A 24,107-nucleotide genomic window follows, 5' to 3' on the forward strand; every position below is an offset into this window, starting at 1 on the left:
ACTGCAATATCCTGCAGAACAATATTCTCTTAAACACTTGTTTACTAATATCTGAAAATTATAGCATTTACCATGTAATCCTCTTCTCTTCAAATATGTCGCTGGTGTCAGCTTCTCCATAGAGATTTGTATATCCCCGTTATCAACATAGTGCATAGCAACAGTAAAAATGTATCTTAACTACCTCTAGTTGTTATTTTGGGAAAAACAGGTGGGGGGCGTTTCCCCCCACTCTACCCTACTGCAATTATTTTATGTGCCTTTATATTTTTACAGTCCATTTTCGCTGATGTATCAGTGTTATTTGCATTTAAACATTGTTTATTATGCATTTATTGTGAAAATGGACACAAAAGCAGCACAATCCCTTAAAAAACTGAAAAAGAGAAAAACCGCACGGTCCCTAAGTTGAGCGTGAATAAGAAGTCCGCGTCATTTAAGGTGGAACGGATAGCGTCAATAAGAAGCTGCGAATAAGAAGCTGGATTCAGCCTCGTATTTTACAAAGTGAAAGTAAAAGAAATAGATGTTTCGCCATTTTAAACAGACAGTCGATTCCTTCTATTACAACACATTATTAAATGTTTAGTATAAACTTTTATAAAACCGTAGGCAGGAATTTATTTGTATACTTGATGGAAAATATGGAGGAGTTTGTGAATCGGTGATAGCTACATTTTAAGGTGACTGTTCACGTCTCGAGGTGCTTACACTCAGGTGACTTCCACATATTATTTCTTTTTATTTTTCTTTTTATTTTATTTATTTTATTTTTTATTCTATTTTCTTATTACTATTTCCTCTGAAAAGATGTGTTTGACATTTTTCATCCTAATAAACGAGGTTACTAATATCGTTCTCTACGCATATGCTGATTTTTCAAATGACTATATTTGATTGAAAGCATCGATCGCTCTCATTGATACAGGTATTGCGGAGGTCGGATTAGGCGTGCCATCCGTTGAGAGAGAGTTTCGTCAACGGAACTAAGTCCAAAATGCTTGATAGTCATGTGAATCGCGTAGACTTCAGATAGTTCCAGGAAGTTACAGCGATGTTGTTTTTAAAAGATAAAAATCTGCTTATATTTGAGGATAGTGTGGTCAACCAGCATTGCCTCCCTTAACATAGCATATTTCAGGCTAACGTTAACCGTGAGGTAGTTGTTTTGAAGTATTTGGATGGTCTTAAACCTGTATGTTAGTTAAGGGCAATCACGTCATGTTCACTATGGTTGCGAAAGGAAAGGAGACCTGCGGGTGAAAGGTGATTGTCTTGGGAAATCCATGGCAAACAAGTGAAATGTAAATTTTAATTAAGTGAAATTTAATGAATCTTAATGTTTACAATTCTTAAACAATTCTTATACACTTAAGTTAATATATTTAATATTCAAATCTAAAACAAAACATCTGTTACATATAATCATGTCTATTTAAAAAATTTGCACTGATTTAGCGCAATGGATATACATTTTTCTGTCCTTTTCTCCATGTTGGCCTTGTAATCTCCACTATGGTTTGCCGTGCTGCATGATCCAGTCACTCAGAGAAAGGAGTATGAATGTAAGGTTTCCCACTGACATGGAGAGGAGAAAATAATAGTTGCTCAAGTCAGCAGGAGCAATCCAAATATAATCATACCTAATCTGCACTTTTTCACAAGGACTAACACTGGGAAGTTAAATGTTTATTAAAGGTTTATTAAATGAGCAAGGAAAGGCTTTGCAAAATCCTCAGAAAAGACTCAGGTAAGGGTACCTTACCCTTACTATCATTGCAGGGAGTCGTCTGGATCCACTGAATCCCCTTTGTGGTTCTTGTGTTGAAAGCGAAATAAAGGGAGAAATTATATACAAAATGGCTGTTTTTTTTTTTTTATCTCACTGATAAACTTTCCTCTCCCTTTACCATCAGTCCAAGAATCCAAGAGAGTTGAAGCATAGTAGACAATAGAATCACAATGCCTAAAAAACCTCCACCCATAAGTTTTTGCTTACTCAAATATGCATTCTAAAATTATATCAATAGGTTGCTCTTCCTGCAATAAGGATTTTTTTTCTTTAATGCTCATTTAATAAGGAATAAAAAGGATATTCTCATTTTACCACTTCCACCCACCACTATCACACGCCCCATTGTTATATTTGACCTCCTTTTAGAAGCCTTTTCCTCTAATTAGACAGTGATGGATAAAACTGCATTAATAAGCTTTTACAATTAATAGGCTGTTCATGCTTTTTTATGTTTTATTAACTGTATCCTATCTTAGTATGCCAGAGCCGTTGAGAGAGAGAGTTACAGTATGTCAAACTCCGTTCACTCCAGTGGACCTTTTTTTACAGCAATGGTGGCTCGTGGAGCCTCTCAATAGTTCCCGGAAGTAGCAGCAAATACATGCAGTGCCGCAGAATTGCAGCAGAACAGACCGTTTGTGATGTAAGGGATAATGTACATCCAGCCGGTTGTTATTGCAGAATAAATCCCAGACAGGGTAACCACACTAATCCTCAAATATTAGGAGATTTTTATCTTTTAAAAATGTCACTGTGACTACATACACATACTACATTTAAATGTCAGTGTATTTTATAAATATTGTAAATGAATGCATTTATTGACGACTGTCTCTCTAACTCTAATCTATTTGAATTGCCACCAAATCACTTCCTTGAATTATCTGAAGTCTACGCGAATCACTTGATCATCAAGCATTTTGGACTTCCATTGAAGCAACTCTCTCTTAACGGCCCTTCCCTAACCCTACCCCACAACCTGACATACAGCTTTTCACGCCCCTACTGTACCTTTCGGCACGCCCCAACTTTTCGTCATGGCCATTACTCCAACCTGCACACCCACACTTGGAGACATTAGCCTACAATTTCTCCAACTCTCATGATTTGGTCAGATAATTTATAAAGATGTTTAAATATCTTTAATTACTTTAGTTTTGTGTTTGTTCATCATTTCCATCCAGAGTCAGTGGAGATCAGACTCAGTTTCAGCTGTTCAGCTTCATCATGGAAGACACACAAAAATCCAGAGATTTTTCTCCAGGATGCAGGTACTTTGAATAAACACATTAAATCAACTTTTATATTATAAAAAAGTCTGTCTGTCTCCAGAAAAAAACATGTATTTGTGTCTGTTTTAAATGAAATTTCTAACAATATCTAAAGCCTGATCTAGTGCTTTTCCTTGAAAAAAACAAAAACATTTTGAATTGATCTTATGATGATTATCATAAAAAATAATCAAGTCTGTTCTGTTACAGTTCACTTCAGCAGGAGAGATCAGAACCAGAGCCCAGCTGTGTGTCTATGAGGAGTGACGAGTCTATTGACCATCCAGTAAATTTTAAGAGTGATGATACACAGGCTGATCTCAGGTATAATATTTCTAAAATACATTATTGACATTTTTATATGATGGTGGTTTTTGTATTATGTATTCATTATATTTATACTACACCTTGTTATCTTCACCTGATGCAAGAGAGACACATCTATGAGAGTGCTTAGTTCAATTTACACTTTATTTACAAAAAAAAAAAAAAAAGTAGAATGATTAAATTACACTGCTTATTTAAATTACAGTACTGGTTCTTTTCTGTCTCTGTCCTCTCTATATGTTCATGTTTTTATGGAGTGTTTAAGAATAGGCTTCTTAAATTTGTGAACAGGCAATAGTTTCATAGTAGGTACTTAATGATAAACTAGATTAATAATGGTTTCCTTCAATAAACCTGTAGGAGACATATTTTGTTGTAATACTGTGGTTAACCTTTGGGTGACAGTATAATGAAATTAATAAGTGGGTGTACCTGGTTGTCCTGCACAGGTTCGGGTACTTTTGCTCAAAAATATCCAACTGTGTCGGATACAGGTGCGGTGTTCCCGGTTCCGAAGACTGTTGCAAAGTTTTGGTGCTAAATAGGAAAAGGATCTACCGCCAGCATTCGATTTTGATATTCTAGGTATTATCAACTGGCCGGAATTTTGAGATCGCAATAGACGTGAAGGACTATAATGCGTTAAGAGCTTGCTCAAGTACTGGGTAGCTAAACCATTTAGTGCTTTGTAAGTGATCAGCAATATTTAAAAATGTATATGATGTTTAATAGGGAGCCAATGCAGTGTTGACAGAACCGGGCTAATATGGTCATACTTCCTGGTTCTGGTAAGAACTCGAGCTGCATTTTGGACCAGCTGTAGTTTGTTTACTAAGCATGCAGTGCAACCACCCATAATAGCATTACAATAATCTAGCCTTGATGTCATGAACGCATTAACTTATTGTTCTGCATTTTTTATTGAGAGCATATGATGTAAATTAGATATATTTTTAAGATGAAAAAATGCGGTTTTACAGATACTAGACACGTGACTTTCAAATGAAAGATTGGTATCAAAGAGCACACCCAGGTTCCTAACCGACGACGAAGACTTCGACGACGACAGAGCAGCCATCATGTGTTGGACAGTATTCTAGATTATTACGTGAGGAAGTTTTTTGTCCAGTAATTAGAATCTCTGTTTTTTCAGAATTAAGTTGTAGGAAGTTGCTAGTCATCCAGTTTTTTATATCAGCTATGCATTCCGTTAATTTTGTGAACTGGTAAGTTTCGTCAGGGTGTGAAGAAATATAGAGCTGCAAATCATCAACATAACAGTGAAAACTATGCCATGCTTCCTAATGATATCTCCTAACTGTAGCATGTACAGAGGGAACAGCAACGGTCCTAGTACTGAGCCTTGTGGTACACCATACTGAACTTGTGATCGATAAGATATCTCTTCATTTACTGCTACAAACTGATAACGGTCAGATAAGTATGATTTAAACCATGCTAATGCAATTCCACTAATGCCAAATAAAGTCTATTTAAAGAATTTTGTGGTCGATAGTGTCAAATGCAGCACTAAAATCGAGTAACGTTAAGAGAGAGATACAACCACGATCGGATGATAAGAGCAAATCATTTGTGAATCTAATGAGAGCTGTCTCAGTACTATGGTACGGTCTAAATCCTGATTGAAAATCCTCGCAGATACCATTTCTTTCTAAAAAGGAACATAGTTGTGAAGATACTGCCTTTACTAGTATCTTTGACAGAAAAGGTAGATTCGAGATCGGCCTGTAATTGACAAATTCTGTATGATTAAGTTGTGTTTTTTTAACAAGCGGTTTAATCATAGCCAACTTAAAAGTTTTCGGTACGTATCCTAATGACAAAGATGAATTAATGATATTAAGAAGAGGATATTTGACCTCTGGAAGCATCTCTTTCAGTAGCTTAGTCGGAATAGGGTCTAACATACATGTTGTCGATTTAGATGATTTAACGAGTTTAGAAAATTCTTCCTCTCCTATAGTAATGAATGAATCAAATTTTTCCTTAGGGAGACTACAATGCACTCACTGATGCAACACTGTAGTAGACAGTTGCATAGTTATAATTTTCTCCCTGATATTATCAATCTTATAAGTGAAGAAGTTCATAAAGTCATTACTGCTGTGCTGCTTAGAAACTTCTGGGCTTGAAGCTTTATTTTTCATTAGTTTAGCCATTGTTTCAAATAAATACCTAGGGTTTTGTTTATTTTCTTCTAATAGGATTGAAAAATAAGCAGATCTAGCAGTTTTTAAGGCCTCTCTGTATGCAATTGAGCTTTCTTTCCATGAAATGTGAAATACCTCTAGTTTTGTTTTCTTCCAGTTGCACTCCATTTTTCTGGCTGCTCTCTTAAGGGCCTGAGTGTGCTCGTTGTACCACTGTGTTGGACTATTTTCTTTAATCTTCTTTAAGTGCAACGGAGCAACTGTGTCTAAAGTGCTGGAAAAGAGAGAGTTTTTTTTTTTTATTATTTTTTTTTTTTATTCCTTTTTATTGCATTTTAACTATACACATGTACATACACATTTCAATGTACCAGATAAAACTTAAATCAACAAACAATCAAACAAAACAAAACAAAACAAAACCAAAAGCTTCTCAGTATTTTACATTAATATACAACACCATACAATACCACCTCTTTTCTTAGTCTTCTATCAAAACATTTCCAACTCCACCACATTTTACAAACAATTTGAAAGGTCCCCAAACTCCATCAAAAATTTTACATTTATTTTTTAATATATAGGTTATCTTTTCCATTGACATGTTTATTACCATCTCTTTCAGCCAACGACCTATACTTGGTGCACATGTACTTTTCCAATTTAAAGAAATAAGCCGTTTTGCTTGAAGAATACATATATTTATAAATATATGCTCTGTTTTCTTTAACTTGATCTCCTTAGGGTATAAATGAAATAAAAAGATTAAAGGTGACAGTGGTATGTTAACATCAAGGATATTTTCTATCATTCCTTTCACACCTTTCCAAAACTTCTTAAGTTCTTCACACTCCCATATACAGTGATATAATGTTCCTTTAAAGCCACTGCATTTTAAGCAAGTGTCTGGGATATTTTCATTGTATTTATGTAATACAACTGGAGTTATGTAAATCCTCATCAACCACTTATATTGTAGCAGTTTCAGACGTGTGTTCATTATTAGTGATTGAGCTTCCTTGCATGCTTCCATCCAGTCCTCCATTGAAATATCCACCTTAAGATCCGATCTCCAAGCTTCCAATTTATAATCTGAAGACTCCTTTGATCCTGACATCAGCATATTGTATAATGAAGAAATTAAACCTTTACTAAAACAATTTCTTGTCACTTCTTTTTCCAAGATAGACAATGATGGTATATCAAGGGAGTTATTTTGTGATTTGAGGATAAAGTTTCTTATTTGTAAATACTTAAAGAAATGTTTTGCAGGAATATTGTATGTATTAACTACTTCCTCAAATGACATAAGAGTATTGTTAACATATAAATCTGCTATCTTTCGAATGCCCTTATCAGCCCAAATCTTGAAGCCTGCGTCTAATCTGCCTGGTTTAAATTTTTCATTGCCCCAAATGGGACTAAAACAAGATAAAGGATAGATGACACCTAGATATTTTTTCACGTCAAACCATACGGAAATCATATTTATAACTATGGGATTGGAAATTTTTTTTTTAAGATCTTTCAATTCTGATGAATATAAACATAAATTTAAAGGCAGGCCAGCCTTAGTGGCAGCTGATTCCATATCCACCCAGGGTGGGCAGTCCTGAGATAAAAAATAAAACATAATTGTTCTAAGTTGCACAGCCCAATAATACCAATGAAAATTAGGACACTGCAACCCTCCTCTATCATATGGCAAATATAAAAGTGTTAGACGGAGTCTGGAACATCTGTTATTCCAAATGAATTTGGTGAACGTTTTTTTAAGTCGTTGAAATAGATGCTTAGGGGGAGGCAGAGGAATGTTCTGGAATAAATATAAAAATTTTGGCAAAATATTCATTTTTAAAATATTTATTCGACCAATTAAAGATATGTGTAAGGGCATCCATCTTTCTATAGATCTACTAACAATTTCAAGAAGAGGATCATAATTAACTTGCACTACATCCTCTAGTTTTGGTACAATTTTTATACCCAAGTAGGTAAAACAATCAACAATATTGAAGGTTGCAACACAATTACTAGGTTGCTGTCTGTCGATCTCATTTAGATATAGAATAGAACTTTTAGAATTGTTAATTTTGTATCCAGAAATTCTTCCAAATGTACTGATAAGATCTAATAAAGCAGGTATTGATGTATCAAGTTGCTTTAGGAAAAGAATGACATCATCAGCGAATAACGCAATTTTATGTTCTATCTCTCTAATCTTAATACCTGTTAATTCCGCATGGTTTTTTACTGCTATTGCAAAAGGCTCTATGGAGATGGCAAAAAGTAGAGGAGAAAGGGGAGAACCTTGTCTACACCCTCTTGATACACTAAATGGCTTTGAAACAATATTATTTGTCAATACTTCTGCTGTAGAACTATTATAAAGTAATCTAACCCACCTACAATACCTTTCACCGAAACCAAATCTAACCAATACATCAAACAAATAAGACCATTCAACCCGATCGAAGGCCTTTTCGGCATCCAATGATAGTAGAGCAGTATCTTGTTCACCCTTCTGTTCATAAAGAATATTTAGGACTCTCCGAACATTGTGAAATCCCTGCCTATGCTTTATAAAACCATTTTGATCCTCTCCTATTAAATTTGATAACGTACCTTCTAACCTCTTTGCTAGAACTTTACTTAATATTTTTGTGTCTGAATTTAACAAACTAATTGGCCGCATATTTTCACACTTTGTGTTTGTTTTTCCTGGTTTCGGTAATAATGTAATTAAAGCTCCTCTCATTGATGTAGGCAAAAGATCTTGATGATACGCCTCTACTATCATTTCCATAAAAGGAGTTAGCAACTTTTCTTTAAACGTCTTATAAATTTCTATAGGAAGTCCATCTGGACCCGCAGCTTTTCCTGATTTCATAGAGTCGATGGCTTCTGCAATTTCTTGTAATGTGAGGTCTTCATCTAGTTTGTTCTTTTCTTTAACTGAAATCTGAGGTATATTTAGACTATCTAAAAATTGCATCTGGATATCTACATTTAGTGAACACTCTGAACTATACAATTTTTCATAATAAGTTCTAAATGCTTCATTGATCTTTCCAGGGTCAACTATATTTCCATTTGAACTCTCAATTGTTGTGATTGTACGCTCTGTTTGTTGTTGTCGAATTTGCCAAGCAAGTAACCGTCCTGTTTTATCTCCATATTCATAGAATTTTTGTTTCAACCTTAAAACTTTTGACGCTGCTCTACTTGCCGACAATTCATTATATCGGGACCTAAGTAGTAAAAGTTTCTCCTTTGCTTCTGCTGTATCTATGACTTTCTGAAAAATATTATTTTCTAGTTTTTTTATTTGATCTTCTAATTGTTTCATTTCTTGTCTAGATTTCCTAGCTTTTGAACTGCAAAACCCAATTATATGTCCTCGAATAAAAGCTTTGAATGCTTCCCATCTAATGCAAGCAGATGTTTCAGACTTATTAATTTCAAAATACAAATCAATTTGTTTGCTCATATATTCTACAAACTCAGAATCATGAAGCCATCCAATCTGAAAACGCCATTTAGGGGGATTTTTTATAAATTTTGTAATTTTGTATGATAAAGATACTGCTGCGTGGTCAGATATGACTATACTGTGATAACTACAGTCTGTTATATTGTTAACCAATTGTGCGGAAATTAGGTAGTAATCAATGCGTGAGTGTGTTTGATGCATACCAGAATAACAGGAATATGATTTTGCTGTAGGATTAAGATCCCTCCAAACATCTAATAAATTAAGGTCTTTCATAAATTCCTGTATCACTTTCCTGGCTTTAGTATGCGTTTTATCAAACCCTGTTGAACGATCTTTAGTAGGATTTAGTACACAATTAATATCCCCTGCTATAATATAGTATCCAGGCAAATTAGCAATTAACAAAAACAAATCATTAAAAAATTTAGGATTGTCATCATTTGGACCATAAATGTTAATTAAATTTATCTTCTCTGACAAAAATAAACATTGTAAAACAATATATCTTCCTAGTGTATCCTTAATTACTTTCTGAACCTGTATTGGGATTGATTTATGAATTAAAATCATTACTCCTCTTGCATTAGAAGTGTGACAAGCAGCAAACACTTGCCCTTGCCATCTCCGACGAATCCTAATTGTTTCACTTTTTACCATGTGAGTTTCCTGAAGAAATAGTATTTGTGTTTGTAATTGTTTGATTCTATCCATTACCTGCTTTATTTTTTTAATATTGCCCAGTCCTCTGCAATTCCAAGTTACAAATTTTACATTCCCTGTCTCCCCCATGATCTGTTACATTTCCTATTAAGAGGTATTTTGCCTTTTACAAAATCAACAATCTTAAATACTGAGAAGCAAAAAATAAAAATATAAACAATAATTAACAACACTCCTAATATTAAAGAACATTCCACATCAACCCCGATTTCCCCAGTAGCGTCCATACTACTGCGTTTAACCCCCCACCCCTTTCTCTCCATATATGGCTCTGATTGGTCCACACACTCGTGAGGAACTATCAGGTACTTGTCTATATTTGTGACAAACAACCCTATTTGTAACATTATTCTCACCTATTATATCAAACTATAAACACACTTTTTCACATTTCCAGAGAACAATAACACCCGAATACCTTTGATTATTATTTCACAAATTAGACTCCATTAATCACTACCGAGTCTTCATACCAAAGAGGATAACGTTCATGGTATATGATCTGAATTATTTTACATCTACATTCAGGATTCAAGTAGTCCAACTGGATTGAGCCCACCTTTATTCTGTGTCTAATTCTTCAATGAAGCTTTCGACTGCCTCCGGTGTGTCAAACACCCTTGATTTCTCCTGATGAGTAAGAAGTAGACGAGCGGGATATATGATCCTATGTTTACCGATTCCTCTCTCTCGCAGCTTCTGTCTCACTCCATCATACGCTCTTTGTTTCCTGTGAATTTCAGCCGAAACATCTGGATGAAAACGAAGAGTGTGTTCCTTGTATGAAATCACTCCCTTGGACCTGGCCACTCTAAGCACCTGTTCTTTTTGCTTGAAGTTTAGAAACTTCATTATAAGTGTTCTTGGTGGTGTACTGGTAACTCGTCTTGTGTTCCCAGGATCCATGTTTCGTTGTGGGCCGACTCTATGTGCGCGTTCTATAATTAACGATGTACTCGAGTCCATTTCCAATATTTTTGGAATCCAGGCCTCCAAAAACGCACACGCATCGCCTCCCTCTTCCCGCTCCGGCAAACCCACCAACCTCAAGTTGTTCCGTCTGTTTCTGTTTTCCATGTCGTCCACCTTGTCAGTCAGTTTCTTAATTTGTGATTCAAGGGAATTTGCGCGAGTACTGAGTTTAACGATTTCATCCTCCGCTCCAGAAATGCGTTCCTCGGCCTCCTTCACGCGTTCATTCACCTCTTTGATTGCTGACATGACGCCGTCAATTTTGTTTGTAACTCGTTTGTCCATTTCTTTAATGGCTTGTAACACATCTGCATTACTAGGGTTTGACTCAGTTACTTTCGTAGGTTCGCCGTCGTCCTCTTCCTCTGTCTCTTTTAATTCGTCTGCGTTATCAGAATCCTGCGACATCTCTTGAGCCTCGTTATATACTTTTTCCTGAGTTTTGTTCTTCTTTCTCGGTGCCATTTCGGTTGTTAAACTTGTATGTGTTAAATATCAAACGAAGTATCAAAGTTTTAAGCAAGCTTGAAGGATTTAGATACAAATTTTTAGGAGGGTCGTTATCTCGCGTCTTCTCAGTACCACTCCATAACCGGAAGTCGGAAAAGAGAGAGTTAAAAGTTTCTGTCGCAATATCGAGTTCTTCTAAGCTATCTGGGATGCTGAGATGATGAAACTGATCAGGAAGATTATTAATAAAGCAATCTTTAGTGGTAGAAGTGATAGGTCTAACATATTTGTAACATATTTTGCAGCCTCGGCTAAATGAAGTTTACATGAGACTAGATAATGATCTGAGATGTCATCGCTCTGCTGCAGAATTTCAACGGCATCAACATTGATTCCGTGTGATAATATTAGATCTAGAGTATGATTACGACAATGAGTAGGTCCTGACGTGTGTTGTCTAACTCCAATAGAGTTAAGAATGTCTTTAAATGTCAATCCCAATGCATCTTTTTCGTTATCTACATGTATATTAAAATCACCAACAATTAGGACTTTATCTGCAGCCAGTACTAACTGTGATAGAAAGTTAGCAAATTCTTTGATAAAGTCTGTATGGTGCCCTGGTGGCCTGTATACAGCAGCCAGCACAAATCTCAAACGTGATTTTTTATTTACACTATATATTGTTACATTAGTGTTGTGCCGATGGACGATATCATCCCCCACCCTGTCAGACCAGCCCAGTCTCACGGCAGTTTGTGAAATGGTCACGTAATTTAATCTATTGATTCGTGTACACCAGTGGTTGGGAACCTATGGCTTGCGAGCCACACCTGGCTCTTTGGCAAAAACCATGTGGCTTGCAAGGTCTCTCACCCTTTACCAACAAACGATCTATAAAAAAATTAAGGCACATCAACAGAGATCGGCTCTCTGTAGAAAAAGCTGCCAATTACAATTCCCTTGTTGTACAGCCTACCGAAGTTAATGAAAAGTTGTGTTCAGTGCTGTTCGTGAGTGTCACGAGTCACCACAGCAATCAACTAACCACTTCTGTGGTAAGTTGTAACCTACAGCTCCTGCACTGGGATTCAAGCAGAGCCGCTTGTTTAAGGTAATGGCGAAAACCATTTTAGAACAGCAGCGAAAATGTAAAAGTAGGCTATATAAACTTGAATATATCCTTTTATTCGGTTGCGTGCCTAAACGGCCAAATAAACCCAGAAATATATCAAAATGCCAAGTCGAGTATTCCCGTAAACACAGTAGATGTAAGTATAGTGTGCATTCTCTCTCTCTCACACACACACACGAAGAGGATTTATGCTTATCAGTTGGTAACTCAACCTCACAGTTAAAGCCCTGCACAATTAATTCCATATTGCTACTTATTTATTGTTTTCTGAACATTTGTTTGTTTTTGTCTATGGACCTAATAATTACTACTGTTGACATTTTATTTGAAAAAAGCACGTCTTTAATGTTTGTTAAAGCAACAATGATTATCATCAAAACTAATCAAGTCTGTTCTGTTACAGTTCACTTCAGCAGGAGAGATCAGAACCAGAGCCCAGCTGTGTGTCTATCAGGAGTGACGAGTCTATTGACCATCCAGTAAATTTTAAGAGTGATGATACACAGGCTGATCTCAGGTATAATATTTCTAAAATACATTATTGACATTTTTATATTATGGTGTTTTTTGAATTATGTATTCATTATATTTATACTGCACGTTGTTATCTTCACCTGATGCAAGAGAGACACATCTATGAGAGTGCTTAGTTCAATTTACACTTTATTTACAAAAAAAAAAAAGTAGAATGATTAAATTACACTGCTTATTTAAATTACAGAACTGGTTCTTTTCTGTCTCTGTCCTCTCTATATGTTCATGTTTTTGAGAATAGGCTTCTTAAATTTGAGAACAGGCAATAGTTTCATAGTACTTAAAGATAAACTAGATTAATAATGTTTTCCTTCAATAAACCTGTAGGAGACATATTTTGTTGTAATACTGTGGTTAACCTTTGGGTGACAGTATAATGAAATTAATAAGTGGGTGTACCTGGTAGAGTCCTGCACGGGGATGGGTGACCCGTAAATTTTGCTCAAACGGGTGAAAAATATCCAACTGTGTCGGATACAGGTGCGGGTCAGGTCGGACACGGGGGAAACACGGGTCTAAACACGGGTTTAAAACAATCACGTGCAAACGTAAAAATATATGCATATTTTTAGGAACACATCTACAAAAATATGCCTTAATTTGAAGTTGATAAAATAATTTAAAACCCACATCAGTTTATTTGTGCCCACGTCCTCCCAGGATCTCTATACCTACTTTCACTTGTAAAAATTCATCATAACCGCGCACGCGATCTGCTTGCAGTCGTCGAGATGGATGCTGACGAGTTGAAGAAAAGAATAGCCAGTGGAGATTGTAAAGTAGATAGAAGAGCAGCACCATCCTAGTAGGGATGAATACCATCTCTTTTCAACAGGTCAGGTGTGCCCCAAAAACTTTTCCAATTGTCTATGAATTCTATATTATTTTGCGGACACCACTTCTACTAAGACAATCTACTAAGTATCTCTTCACTCCTGCGAACAGGAAGGGGGCCAGAGCAAATTACAGTGCCTGACATCGTACTTGCGAGTTCACACACCTCTTTAACGTTAATTTTAGTGATCTCCGACTGGCGGAGTCAAACATCATTAGTGCCGACGTGAATAATAATCTTAGAGAATTTACGATTAGCATTAGCTAGCCCTTTTAAATTTGCTTTGATGTCAGGCACTCTGGCTCCTGGCAAACGTGATTATGGTGGCTGGTGTCTCTATTTTCACGTTCCGTGTAATAGAATCACCAATAACTAGGGCACATTCAACAGGATTCACAGTGGGTGTTTCACTGAGAGGGGAGAACCTGTTTAATGTTGTAATCGGAGCGGAAAAGTGGTGTTTTGTCCCGCGACTACAGCGTCTCACCGTCACCCAATTGCCCTGCTACACTGGCTCTACTAAAGCTGGAACCGAACAATGAGTTCACTAAGCTAGTCGCATCCAAAGCAGTATCTAAAGCCCTTGCACTCTTACAATTATCCTTGATTAAAGTTTGGATGCTTGTCTCTAGTCCAGCCTGACTATCTCCCTGCATTTATCACATGTAAATCCTGTGCTGACAGAGAAGGCTATGCTATACATGTTACATGAAGTGCAAGTGACAACAAGAGGAGAAGATGACATGACTCACCGTGTTTGTTGACTGATCCTACTCACCTAAGTTGTTTGATGAACTCGTAAAAGGCGCGAACGCGTGCGAGAAAAATAAAATAGATAAATAAAGAGCGCACTGATGGCACGTTAACAGGCTAGCAAATTACTAGCATGTTGTGCTAGCAATAACGATTTAGATTGAAGCTAGAAATGTCAGGTTAATGTGTGATGTTGACTAAGCTATATTTAACAGTATAAACAACAAGGAATGTTAGTAAATAATGATTCAAAACAGAAAGATCTACGAAGCTTACAGATGCAAACCAACGCAACAGCAGCAACAACGAGGCAGATAGGAGCAATCAATCAGCAGTAACACGAACAGATATGATTACAGTCAAAGTTATAGCATTATGTCAAAACGACACTTGAGGCTGTTTCTCTGCAGTGCCTTGACATGTTGACACATGTCATTGTCACCTCACTCTGACCACACCACATCAATTTCGTAATTGCGCCACCTATTGGTCGAAAGTGATGAAACGTTAAATCATATAATGAGTAACCGTATATGTGATTATTCAGCAATTTTGCCTAGAATCATCTTTAAATGCTCATTGTTGCAGTTGGTCTGACACTCCCAGCCATGTTGGCATGTCTTATTGTCTTCTTTGCGCTTGGCCCCGATAATTACTGCTTGCAGCTATATTTTTTGTAAATAGAATTATTACAACTGTGCCCTTGAGTAGTTGATTTGATACTAATTGCATTTACTTATTAACTTTGCAAAACTGTTGATAGAATTATTAAGGTAATGAGAGTGTCAGAATGTCTGATTCGTAATTCTCTTTATGATGTTTAAGGTCAATCCCACCACAAAGATCAACAGTAACAAAACCCATCTGTAAAAAGAATGATCAGTCTATGAATCAACTACAGGACTTTAATGAAAGCAGGTATGCTGGTGTCAGGTAAATTGTGGGATTTTTTGTTTATTTGAGATCATCACACATAACTTAAACAAATAAATAATTGACATTTCATAAACCTTATATGTGCTTTGTCTCATGATACAGAATAAGACATTTTACTCTATATTTTTATCTCTATATTTAACTGGTATTAATTTCACAGCCATGAAGTCTTCAAAACATTTAGATCAAATCTGATGAAGAAGTTTGAGTGTCTGTATGAGGGAACAGCAAAGCAGGGAAACCCAACACTCCTGAATGAGATCTACACAGAGCTCTACATCACAGAGAGTGACAGTGGAGAGATCAGTAATGAACATGAGGTAAGACAGATTGAGACACAATCCAGGAGAGCAGCAACAGAGGACACACCAATCAAATGCAAAAACATCTTCAGACCTTTACCTGGACAAGACAAACACATCAGAACTGTACTGACAAAGGGAGTCGCTGGCATTGGAAAAACAGTCTCTGTGCAGAAGTTCATCCTGGAATGGTCTGAAGGGAAAGCGAATCAGGACGTCCAGCTCATATTTCCACTTCCTTTCAGAGAGCTCAATTTGATGAAGGACAAAACACTCAGTCTTTCATATCTTCTTCATTTATTTTTTCCTGAAACAAAAGAAATGGAAATATCCAGTGATAAATATAAAGTGTTGTTCATATTTGACGGTCTGGACGAGTGCCGCCTGGCTTTGTGTTTTCAGAGTGATGTGAGGTTTTGTGATGCAAGTGAATCAGCCTCAGTGGAAGTGTTGCTGATTAACCTTATTGCCGGGAATCTGCTTCCCTCTGCTCTGATCTGGATCACCTCTAGACCAGCAGCAGCTGATCTCATCCCCTCGAAGTGTGTCCATCGAGTGACAGAGGTACGAGGCTTTAATGAGCCACAGAAGGAGGAATACTTCAGGAAGAGAATCAGTGATCAGAGTCTGGCCAATACAATAATCACACACCTGAAGTCATCAAGGAGCCTCCAGATTATGTGCCACATCCCAGTGTTCTGCTGGATCTCAGCCACTGTTCTAGAGAAGATGTTGAGTGAAGCAGAGAGTGGAGAGATTCCCAAGACTCTCACTCAAATGTACACACACTTCCTGATCCTTCAGACCAAAATCAAACATGAGAAGGACTATGAGAAGAACGTGACAGATGAAGACATTATCCTCAAACTGGGGAAAGTGGCGTTTCAGCAGCTTATGAAAGGTAATATGATCTTCTATGAGGAAGACCTGAGAGAGTGTGGCATTGATGTGACAGAAGCATCAGTGTACTCTGGATTGTGCACTCAGATCTTCAGAGAGGAGTTTGGCTTGTATCAAGGGAAAGTCTTCTGCTTTGTACATCTGAGCGTTCAGGAACATCTCGCAGCTCTATATGTGCACCTCTTTTTCACAAACAACAACGTAAATGTATTTGACCCAATCACCAACCAGAGTTTGTTGACTAAGTTTAAGGACCGTTTTCAACTTATGTTTAAACATGTTTCATTTTCTGAGCTTCATGAGAGAGCCGTGAATGAGGCTCTACAGAGTAAAAATGGTCATCTGGACCTTTTTCTGCGGTTCCTTCTGGGTCTGTCAGTGGAGTCTCATCAGATTCTCCTTCAGGGACTAATGACACTGAGAAGAAGGTCTGACATCAATGAGAAAACAGCTCAGTACATCAAGGAGAAGATCAGGACCATTGACTCTCCAGAGAAAACCATCAACCTGTTTCACTGTTTGAATGAACTGGGTGACTATTCACTAGTGGAGGAAATACAGCACTATCTGAAATCTGGAACAATAAGTGAAGCCAAACTCTCTTCCTCTCATTGGTCAGCTGTAGTTTTTGTATTGTTGACATCAGAGAAGAAGCTGGATGATTTTGATCTTAATAAATTTATTGGTGAAAACAATAAAGCTGAAAAACTGAAAGTTCTTCAGAAGCTGCTGCCTGTGATTAAAGTTCAGTAAGTATCACTGAGTACAAGCAATTCACTGTTAAAACAAATGAAAATCAAAAGCTCATAAAACTTAAAAACAAACAAACATGTATTGTGTCAGATATTGTAGCAATATGACAGCATACTTGAAACACACTTTTGATGACAACAATTTAATCTACCTTGATTATTAGGGCCCAAGCACCAAAGGTAGATCCCTTTACTGTAGGTGCTAAAGCCCTATTGGTTTGTCACGTTATTCATTATATTTTAGCGCATTCGCCTGTCACCTGCATCTTGGAGTTGATACTATGGGAATGCTCCTCGTGAGCCAGTGTCTTAAAGGGTAACTCTCGCCAAAATTGAACCTAGGCTCTTTTTGTTAATCTACCAGAGTCAAACTTTCGTCTTAAGGCATAATTAGAATAGAAATGCCACTTTTAAGATTGATCGTATTTTCGTTTTAGGTTAAATGCCTCCCCCGCAGATCGGGGTCCCAATGCCGCAGAGGCAGCCCGGCAACTGTGATCGTGGGGGTCACAGATGGAGCTAGTGGATGAACTTGAGACAGGTTTAACCCTTTCTCAAGCATTTTCCACTAGCTCTTCAGTGGCTTCTTTCGATCTGGTGAAGAGCATGTTATTGGCCTGATATAGTTCTGAGGTACTAGATGTGACGGGAGTGGAGGCGGATGTTTTGAGTGAGTCGTGCTCACATTTATGGCCCAATTTTAGTTACAGAGTGTGTCCCGTTTCGGGAAAGGTGCCACACAGATTGAGAGCGGGATTTTGCTGTTAGCACCCCATCCCTTTGTCTGTTGTGTCCTTGAATACTATTGCCGCTTTTCCACTGCATGGTACGGTACGGCTCGGTTCGGTACGGCACGCTTTGGCGCTTTTCCACTGCATGGTACGGTACGGCTCGGTTCGGTACGGCACGCTTATGGCGCATTTCCACTGCATGGTACGGTACGGTACGGCTCGCTTCGGCTCGCTTTAAATGGTACCACCTCTGTTGAGGTTCCAAGCGTACCGTACCGGTACTAAAATGTGACGTGAAAACACTGAAGATCACTGATTGGTCAGACAGAATCGTCACTACCAGTGTCATTGTATTTGCGACACGAGACCATGCACGAGACAAACCCGCTAGATTTAAATAGCCAGTGAGTGTCTTGCAGTTAAAAAGTTTCTTGTAAACTGTTTCTTGCAGTCAGGGGCGGCGCCGGATAATTTTTAACGCATGTGCTGAGGGCACACACACACATATGTGTGTGTGTATATATATATATATATATATATATATATAATTAATAAATGAGCAAAACTTGGCCACAAAATATTTAATATTCAATTATTTTAATGATCACAATTAAAGTTTTAATTTTATTAAATTGAACAAGCGCAAAATTCAGCATTCAATAAAATATTCAAAAAGACTTAATAATAATGTTATTTCTCTCTATAGGCGCGTTTACTACGAATATGGCGATCGTCAACTTCATCTTTGCCAGACACTGACAGAAAACACTATTTTATAAATAAAAATCAGTGCACGCGTCCCCAGATTTACAAACACACATCTTGCTTGTTGCACGCACATTATGTCGAAATAACGAGATATTATGTTGAAATAACATTATTATTATTAAGTCTTTTTGAATATTTGATTGAATGCTGAATTTTGCGCTTGTTCAATTTAATAAAATTAGGCCTATATATAGCCTATATATATACTATTAATAAATGAGCAAAACTTGGCCACAAATTATTTAATATTCAATTATTTTAATGATCACAATTAAAGTTTTAATTTTATTAAAACGCATGCACTGATTTTTATTTATAAAATAGTGTTTTCTGTCAGTGTCTGTGCATGGCAAAGATGAAGTTGACGATCGCCATATTCGTAGTAAACGCGCCTATAGAGAGAAATGCACATAATGGATTACATAAGAGAGTAGCCTATTTCTTTTTGTTTTGAATTATTTCGTTTAAAGACATTTCAAGCTTTGTGTATTTGAGGATGAGATGCGCTCCAGTTAACGTACAATGCAAGTGACCGCTCGGGCGCCTCAATGGTTAAATTGTCTATTTTGCATCTTATTCAATCCAGGCAATTGTTTGATGAAAAAATTATTAAAATTAAGATACAATTTATACAAAACGAAATTCACTTTAAAGAAAACAAAGTGAACAAAACTTAATGAAGTGGTCAAAATGATGTCTGACTCGCTCCATGTCTCTCTACTCGTGCTGTTCACTTTTCATAATCAACATAGGCAGATGGAAAAAAATAACATAACATTAACATTAAATGCGCTTTTTTAATGGCAGTAGTTTAAAACAGTAGGCTACATTAGGCCTAGAGTAGACTCTCTATTTGTAAAGATTGCTGCACATTCATTTAATTCAGAATTTTGCACACACAAGTTGAAAGGCATTTGTTCAAATCAAGTTCACGGATAATTGTGCATGCATTTATTAATCATTATGATACTAAAATCATAAAGTAGGCTATGCTATGTACAAAAAATCAGATGAGCCCAGAATATGAACGCAACGTTTAATTACACGTTAAGAATTTTCCTTCCATATAGTAAACCATTATAAGAACATTTAATTTAATTTAAAAACATCCACATGCCGAGAATCAAGAGCACCATCCACTGTGTTGTGTGTTTGAAATGTGGCGCGTTTACGATGATGTCATGGCAGTAGAGGCGGCAACTATAACGATCAGTCCCACCCATTTTGAAGCGGTACTAACTGCAATGGAAAAGCAACCGAGCTAAAGCGAACCGAACCGTGCCGTACCGAGTCGAGTCGTACCACGCAGTGGAAAAGCGAAGCGAGCCGAACCGTTCCGCGCCGAGTCGAACCGTACCGAGCCGAACCGTGCCGTACCATGCAGTGGAAAAGCGCCATATGAGGCTACCGTAAGACTTGGTAGAAGTGAGCTAGACTGTTGTAGAGGAGGTAGAGTGATTATTATAATCACTCTCTTATTGCCTCCAGAAATGTTGCGCTATGTAGATGATATGGACATGCTCTCTGGTGTAGTGGGTGTCACAGGTGTAGAACTGGGCTCTAACATGGCCTAATCTTCTACCTGCCGCCCTTCCTAGGGCAGGAAGGACGATATGGTTATTGTCCAGTTTTTTTTAATTAAAATTAATATATTTCTGGTATTTAGCTATTTTATAGATGGGAATAATGAGGGGGAGATGTCATGGGAACAATACAAGCTGGACTCAAACTTGTATTAAACCACTTGCCAGCCAATGTCTTCAACATGTGGATTAGTTTGAAACGAACCATTTTAATGTTACAAATTAATTACTACTTAAACAATTGATATGGATTCGATCCACATTAAAGCTTATTCTTTATTGTTGCAAATCTGACTATGAAACAAACTTAGAAAAGTTTATTTTTTTATTATTTTTTTTTACATTTTTACAATTACATTTTAAACAGACAAACAAACAAACAAAGGCCAACTCTTATAATAGATGGAAATTACATAGATGTGATAGGGCCAAAGACTGGAATGTACAGGGCAAGGAAAAAATTTATATGACATAATAGGTATAATAAAACAAAATATAGTCTTATATAGCAAAGCATATGTGTTAGTTGGGATAATTTTTTGTTGTAGCTATATGTGGTGTCTGTTTGGCCTGTGCAGAAACTGGATAACTTTTATCTTTTGCACACTAAGAGTTTGTTATTCTAACCAAGTTAGGGTTAGGGTTAGGCAATCTGAGACACCATGACCTCAAGGTTCCTAAATAATTTGGAGATAATTCCATTTATTGGTGACCATGTGCACTATTTTCTACTCAACTCAACCTAAAAAAATTCTAATTTGTCTCTATTCTATGTTGCTTTTTGTTTTCAGTTTATAGTGTTTAACAAGTATGCATTTCATCTCTCTGCAGTTTAAGTGATTGTGGTGTCACAGAGAAAGATTGTGCTGCTCTGACTTCAGTTCTGAGATCAAACCCCTCACGACTGAGACAGCTGAATCTGATTAATAAAAAACTTCAAGATTCTGGTGTGAAACTTCTCTCTGTTGTACTGGAGGATCCTGGCTGTAAACTGGAGAAACTGTGGTAAGATCATCCCTCTCATAGTGAGACATATTATTGTCTTCTGTAAGACTAAGTCAGGGTTTCTCAAGTCTGGCCCTGCAGAGTTTAACTCAAACCCTGATCAAACTCACCTACCTGTAATTCTGAAGACCTTGATTAGACCTTGATTTGTCAGGTGTCTTTGATTGGGATTGGAGCTAAACTCTGCAGTTTAACAACCCTCCAGAGCCATATTTATTTTAGGACTACACTGCAAAACATCTCGGTTACGTATGTAACCCTCGTTCCCTGAGTCGGGAACGGAGATGTTACGTTGTGCCGACGAATGGGGTTTCGCTTAGAAAGCCTCTCACCTTCGAGAAATAAAACGACCCAATGTCAAAGAAATGCCATGGGTCTGCGGAATTTGCATAGCGTAACACCATCCCCCCACCTCGTGGGTATATAAGGAAGTACGCTGGCAACATGCAGATATGTTTGAAGACTGAACTCAGGCGTTCCAGTGGTACAGCGGAAGTGGCAGGGAGACGTAACATCTCCGTCCCCTACTCAGGGAACGAGGGTTACATACGTAACCGAGACGTTTCCTTCTGTGGTCACTATGAGTTACGTCGTGACGACGAATGGGGTTCCCAGTCTAATCACACCACCTCGGGTGTCTTCCAGTACCCTGCGTAAGTCTGAGATCCCTGTCGTGAGACTAGCACGGACGAAGGACTCCTACTTAACACAGGAATACCAAGGCACACTGGAAAGGGGGAGGGGACTTACAGAATACACATATGATCCAGGAGGGAGCTGCATATGGAAAAACACTGGGGTGTCCAGCCCGCAAGGTGGAATGTTTCAACCCCAGGGGTGGCAAGGTGGCTTGCCAAGGGAAAGACACATGCTCGAGAGAGGCTTACAGTGGAAATAAACATGTGGGGTTCGCCCAGAGGGGGAACCATACACATGGAGGCACCTGTCCAACGAGAAAAGCTGCCGGTGGTATAACTCTGGCGTTGACGTCAACAACGCTGGAGGAACTCAGGGCTTCTCGGGGACGCTCATCTGAGGAGAATATCGCACGTATCCAGTCCGAGGAGTGGAATGGCGAGCAAGCGAAGACACCTGAGCAGATCCTAGTACCGGCTGGTTGAAGCGAGTACATGAGAGGACACTGGCTCCACTCTGAGATTATAAAATCTCGCAAACGTGTTGGGTGTCGCCCAGCCTGCAGCTCTGCAGATGTCTTTTAGTGAGGCGCCATGCGCTAGAGCCCAAGAGGAAGCCACACTCCGGGTGGAGTGAGCCTTCACACCAAGGGGGCACGTTGACCTTGTCGACCTTGCTCGTCCACTATCCAGTGAGACAACCTTTGCTTGGAGAGAGCCTTTCCCTTCAGCTTCCCACCATAACAGACAAAGAGCTGGTCTGACGTCCTGAAACTACGCCCTTCGCGACACTGATCGGGCATTTTCTGGGGTTTTCTTGGTGAGAAGATGTTCCACTTCAACACGTATGCATGTCTCGTGGACGATGCTCTAGCGGAAGTGATGGTAGCCACCACCACTGGTGGTAGGGTACTCAAACCTTCCTAGTCCCATCCAGGAGCCACATGTGGAGGTTCCAAAGATCGGGACGAGGATACCATAGGGTGCCCTGTCTCTGAGAAAGGAGGTCCTTCATCAGAGGAATTGGCCGGTGAGGTGCTGTCATGAAGAGTACTAGTTAGGAGAACCAGGTCCGGGTGGGCCAATGAGGCGCAACCAAAATGACCTGCTTCTTGTCCTCCCTGATCTTGCACAGGGTCTGTACAAGAAGGCTCACTGGGAGAAACGCATACTTGCGGAGGCACCGCGGCCAGCTGTGCGCCAGTGCGTCTATGCCGAGCGTGCACTTGGTCAGGGAATAAAACAGGTTGCAATGGGAAGAGTCGTGGGAGGCAAACAGATCTATCTGCACGTCCCCAAACTGTTCCCAAATCAGCTGAACTGACTGGGAATGGAGTCTGGCGGCTGGTTGGAGTAACTGGTACTCGGAGCGTGCCTTGTTGCAATGCCCACCTCGGGATTCGATCACGAACAGTTCTAAACTGTTTAACACACTTTTGAAAAAAGATGTGGGAAGTGGTTTAGCAGGTTTATTTGCTTCTGGTACTTTGATTACTTCTTTACCTGTGTCAGGGTGTTGGTTCGGTTACCATGATTTTACCAAGTAAGACATATTCCTAGATCAACATATTTTGTTTTCTGTCCGAAAATGTAGTCCCAACCCTACCCATAACTTATCCATAAAACCAGAGGGAAATGATAGGTGAATAACACTGACGTAGAAGCACCTAACTCTGCTTGTAAGCCTAAACTTGACATAAACTGTAAACTTCTACCCCTTCTGCCCCTCAGATCCGATTTGTTGATTGGAATGTTGTTCCAGGATCAACAAAGATGTTGTTCCAGGAACATGTTGTACTTGATAAAATCACCAAACCATCAAAACAATAGGGGTGTAACGATACATCGATATGGATCGATGCATCGATATAACGTCTAAAGATACGATGCATCGATACCACACGTAAAATATCTATATACACCTTTATTTTGACACTCTCCACAGTCTCACGTAACATCCTTCCGCCAAAGCGCACATTTTCGTTTACTCACCAACCATACTGTCTGCCGGTGTGTCTTATAACGTTAATCTCCTC

General features: G+C 38.3%; 1 protein-coding gene across 3 annotated transcripts in view; it reads left to right on the top strand.

Annotated features, from left to right (window-relative positions):
- The first annotated feature begins 446 nt into the window (after positions 1-446).
- Positions 447-24,107, top strand: part of LOC307153980 (NACHT, LRR and PYD domains-containing protein 3-like) — a 96,249-nt gene continuing 72,588 nt past the window's right edge. For 2 of the 3 annotated variants that reach the window (XM_079863833.1, XM_079863834.1), the window contains exons 1-7: positions 447-717; positions 2,980-3,066; positions 3,277-3,390; positions 12,741-12,854; positions 15,285-15,392; positions 15,556-17,346; positions 21,263-21,436. In XM_079863833.1, the coding sequence (XP_079719959.1) occupies positions 3,023-3,066; positions 3,277-3,390; positions 12,741-12,854; positions 15,285-15,392; positions 15,556-17,346; positions 21,263-21,436 (2,345 nt within the window). In that variant the 5' untranslated portion in view covers positions 447-717; positions 2,980-3,022. The remainder of the gene's footprint in view (positions 718-2,979; positions 3,067-3,276; positions 3,391-12,740; positions 12,855-15,284; positions 15,393-15,555; positions 17,347-21,262; positions 21,437-24,107) is intronic. The other variant, XM_079863835.1, reaches the window with a different exon arrangement.

The sequence above is a fragment of the Squalius cephalus genome (assembly GCF_949319135.1).
Source record: "Squalius cephalus genome assembly, chromosome: 25".
Taxonomy (NCBI): Eukaryota; Metazoa; Chordata; class Actinopteri; order Cypriniformes; family Leuciscidae; genus Squalius; species Squalius cephalus.